Below are 5,000 nucleotides of genomic sequence, written 5' to 3'. Positions count from 1 at the left end.
ATTGACAACATCAGAAGGGACAAATGTTTCACACTGAATGAGAATCCGACAAGAAATAATGGTCTCAAACTTTCATCAAATAGGTTTAATTTGGAAGTGTAGAAACAACTTCGCAACCGTGTAGTTAATGAATGGAATAAACTTCATGCAGAGGCAGTGCAATGTAGTTCAGTTCGAAGCTTCAAGATTCATTTAGATAAACACCTAAGTAAGATGCTGTAATGCCTGCCATTTATTTTATATTATTTGTTTATTTGTTTGTTATTGTCTGTTTGTTTTATTTGCTTGTTTTTCATTTGATATCATGTACCTGTCGATTGATTATTATTTACTATTTACCAATTTTTTTTATTATTTAAGTATAACTCGCATTAATTCATTTTATTATTATTTATATCATTATAATTTTTTTTTATTTATTAATTTATTTATTTATTTAATTTATCGTTATTATATATATATATTTTTTCGAACCCGACCTAGTTATGGACCAAAAGGTCTCCTGTCGGCATGCTCAGCCTTTGTAATCCTTTGTAATATGACGCTGAGGAGCATCAATGCATTGGGTGTGGGGTACCGGAGAAATCGCGCTGATATAACAGGACGACCCACCCATTTACTGATTCCTCCGATGAGCTGTGGGTTTTGGAGCATCTCTTCTTCAGAACAACTTTACACACATAAACACACAAATACACATATACGCATCTGCATACGTATATGCATAAAAACAAACAGATATGCACTCAAACATACATACATACACATACACACATGCATGCATACATATTTACACATATATACACATTAGCACAAATGCATGCTTGCATATAATGAAAGCACACAAACATACGTGCTTTAGTTAGATATGTTTGATTGTTTATTGTTTTCACACTAAATAGAGCAAGATCCAGAGTCGCCAGAACTGATGACAATCTGGTTAAATGGGGCCTCAAAACCGACCCATCCTGCGAGTGCGAAGAAACTGAACAGAACATTGACCATGTCCTAAGCTCGTGCCCGCTTTCAACCAATTTAGACAACATTGACCTGGTCAAAATTAACCAAAGAACACTTGAATGGCTGTCTGTCTGGCGTGATAAGCTATGATGACGTACGTTTATATATCATAACGAGTCAGTGTTACAATTACGCTTAAAATTTCAATTTTGACAGTCCTCATAAAATCTTTTGTTTCAGTGGTGCGTAGACATCTTATTTCATATTCATATTTCTTGTTCTGTGGTTCTGTTGACCGACGCGTTAGTATGTTCGGATGTTAAAGTTCATTTGTTTAGCTTAGAGTGTGTGGTTATTCTCTTATTATCCATGAATTTCATGTGTATTTTGATATTGAATTAATATATTTAGGACGGATGAATAGAACTAATTTGATTAAAGTTATTATAGAAAAAATGGTTTAATGTATGTACTTATGTAATGACAATACTCAACCCAATTAATGTGACTATATTACTAATAAGTGTTTATGTTTTTTTAGTTTCTAGCTGTTGTTATGTGGTGTTATTCGTGTTATACTGAAAGTTTATTATGAATAGACAGATATGATTTTTTCCTAGTTTCGATGTTTGCTGTTTTCATTTTAATTTAGTAGTAAAAAGGATTTGTAGATGAGTCTTGTGTTGATGTACGAGATACTGAGAGTATCCAACAGAAATATAGGAATCGCTTAGCCAAGGTATTCTAGCAAAAGCTTACTCTCCCATGAAAAGGGTTCTTAAAATATGAGACTATTACTAGTCTATATAATGTACTAATAGTTGAGTAATGGGTTGTGCGTTGGGGTTATAAAGATCGTGTTTTATGCTAATTTTGGCATTTCCTTTGATGTTTCGTAGTGGGAGAGGTTTTCTGTCTGCCAACAAATGAAGGTGCAGGGGGAAGAGCTTAATCAAGTTGTTAGAGAATATGCAAAACCCTTAAATAAAATACCAAGTAAATCACGTCACTCCAAGCAATACCACTGGGAGATTTACCGTCGAGACGAAAGCCATTTTGGTGGAAGGTATTTGTAGTCACTCTTGAGGTCCTTTGTGTTCTTATCATCAGTCAAGCGCAACACACCCGCTCGAGGTCGCGTAAGACATTGCAATACATTTAGGATGAATTGAGATCCTCCATTAACCACTGACACCCATGATCATCTCATTTATCATTACTAAATAGAATTGAGATCACAAGTTCCCATTAAACACAACTGCAGCTGTCTTGTCAAAACTGTGTAAAGGCCAGTCTGTCCTAGGTTCGAGAAAATTTGGATGACAGCCCTCAAAGCCTACACTTCAGTTCATTCAACTATACGCCTCATTTAGTCTTTCACTATTATTTTTTATGATTACATATTAATAAATATATCACCTCTTTCATCGTAAGATTATTTTTGAAATTTTCATTTGTGAATATTTGAATATATTTGTGTGTTTGAGCTACAAAAAAAAAGTTATACATCAACCAACTGAATCACTATATTTACCAAAAACAGCTGGGTTGCCAGAAGACATTGCTCCAGGAGTAAAAATAACATTTCCTATGGTTTCAGTGGTTTAGTTATTGAACTCTCTATGCTAGATAAACACTTGCCAGGTTTCATTATGTCTTACCTAGCAAAACTCCTTAATCCCAAAGGGGAATCATAGATTGAAGTGATTCACATTAAATCGACCCACTAAATGCAGTCCTTCATATAAAGTAAGCAAACGGTGTAAATCCAGCATTACCTAGACAGATTATCAACGGATTCCGAGAATATAAAAAGTCATAGGACTTATATGCACTACCGTATACAAGTACGCGCACACACACACACACACACACACACACACACACACACACACACACACACACACACACACACACACACACACACACACACACACACACACACACACACACACACACACATATATATATATATATATATATATATATACATATGTGCAAAATAACCACAGGAGAAAGGGAAACTTGTAGACAGTAAGTACTTTCGTATATTACATCTTCAGACTAAATGACAAATACAGCCATTTAGTCTGAAGATGTAATATACGAAAGTACTTACTGCCTACAAGTTCCCATTCTCCTGTGGCTATTTTGCATTTTTTACGAATATATATATATATATATATATATATATATATATATATATATATATGTATATATATATATATGCATATATATATATGTATATAAATATATATAAATATATATATATATATATATAAACATATATATACAAATATGTTTATACATATACGGTATATATATATATATATATATATATATATATATATATAAATACTGTATACATGTATATGTATATATGAATATATATATAGGTATATATATATATATATATACACATGCATATATACATACATATATATATATATATATATATATATATATATATATATATATATATATATATATATACGGTATATACATGTATATATATATATGAATATATATGTATATATATATATATATATTTATATCTATATATATATACTGTATATATATATATATATATATATATATATATATATATATATATATATATATATATATGTACGTACTGTATATGTATATATATATATATAATATACACATATATATATATACAAATATGTTAATATATATATATATATACGGTATATATATGTATATATGTATATATATACATATATATATATATTTATATATATATACATGCATATATATAAATGTATATATATATATATAAATATATATATATACATATATATATACATATATATGTATTTATATATACATATATACATATATATATATATATATATATATATATGTATGTATACATGCATATATATGTATATATGTGTATATACATATATATGTTGTAGTAGAAAGTGGAGACAGATGAGTGGAAGGTGGCAAGGAGGCGCAGGAAGATGCAGGAGTGAATATTCTCTTACGTTTCGACGGATGTCTTCCTCAGAGAGACTACAGACTATCAGATCTTGTGGACATTATATACCCCCGTTATGGCTCATCCTGCCGGCCGTCTGGGAATGGCGCCCGCTGATTGGCTAATCGTTCCCCTGCGAGCTAGTGCATCCAAGGTCATTCTCGCTGCGGGTCGCGCCAGGCTAACATGTCCTTCTCGGTGATTGGTGACTGGGCTCGTCGTGATGTATGCGGCTTCTATGGTTTTCCTTGATCTCTTTCCCAGTCCGTGGTGGAGAACCTCGACGTTATTCCAGTTGGTGAGATGCCCGTGCGTATCTACGTGTACCACCAAGGAGTTGGAAGTTCTGTGGTGGCGTAGGTCACTCTTGTGTTCGTACACTCTTTTTTCTATGCCACGCGATGACTCTCCGTAATACGCGGCCGGGCATCCTCCGCATGGAATTTTGTAAACAATGCTGTTCTGGTTTTTGATGTTCTTGTTCTCATTCCTACTTATTATGTCTCTGATTCTTAGTCCCGCGGCATGTGCTATGTGGATACCCTTGGTGGATAGAAAATTGGTGATTACTTCTACTCCTTTTGAATATGGTACTACCAGGTAATCTCCTTCTTTGTTCATTTTGTTACTTCTTTTCGATATCATGAATGCTTTGTTCTTTAATTTATGTAGAAGACCTGAGGGGTACATGAGTTTACGAAAGGCCTCGGTTATGTATGATATTTCGCCTGTCAGAAATTCATCGCTGCATATCCTTATAGCTCGTAGGTAGAAACCTATTATCACACCAGTCTTTGTTCTCGTGCTGTGCCGTGAGAGGTAGTGTATAAAATCGTCTCTGTTTGTGGGTTTTCTGTAGACAGATAATTTAGCGCTGCTGTCCTCCCGGTGAATGAGTGTGTCCAGGAAGGGTAGCTTTCTTTCCATCTCCATTTCTACCGTGAATTGGATATGTTCGTTGACATCATTCAACATGCGAAGTTTGTTGTTAATATTTGACTCTTCTGGCATTATTACTAAAATATCGTCCACG

At 33.1% G+C, this 5,000-nt stretch overlaps 1 protein-coding gene across 1 annotated transcript in view; it reads right to left on the bottom strand.

Annotated features, from left to right (window-relative positions):
* The window catches only part of LOC143024398 (uncharacterized), a 6,518-nt gene that overhangs the window by 1,210 nt on the left and 308 nt on the right, over window positions 1-5,000 (bottom strand). The window contains exon 1 of the mRNA XM_076183197.1: window positions 4,756-5,000. This exon is cut by the window's right edge and continues 308 nt beyond it. Coding sequence (XP_076039312.1) covers window positions 4,756-5,000 — 245 coding nt within the window. The remainder of the gene's footprint in view (window positions 1-4,755) is intronic.

Source organism: Oratosquilla oratoria, chromosome 4, assembly GCF_046742065.1.
Source record: "Oratosquilla oratoria isolate Oo_2021 chromosome 4, ASM4674206v1, whole genome shotgun sequence".
NCBI classification, from domain to species: domain Eukaryota; kingdom Metazoa; phylum Arthropoda; class Malacostraca; order Stomatopoda; family Squillidae; genus Oratosquilla; species Oratosquilla oratoria.
Note: the sequence above shows the minus strand (reverse complement) of the source record. Positions and strands in the feature narration are given on the sequence as shown.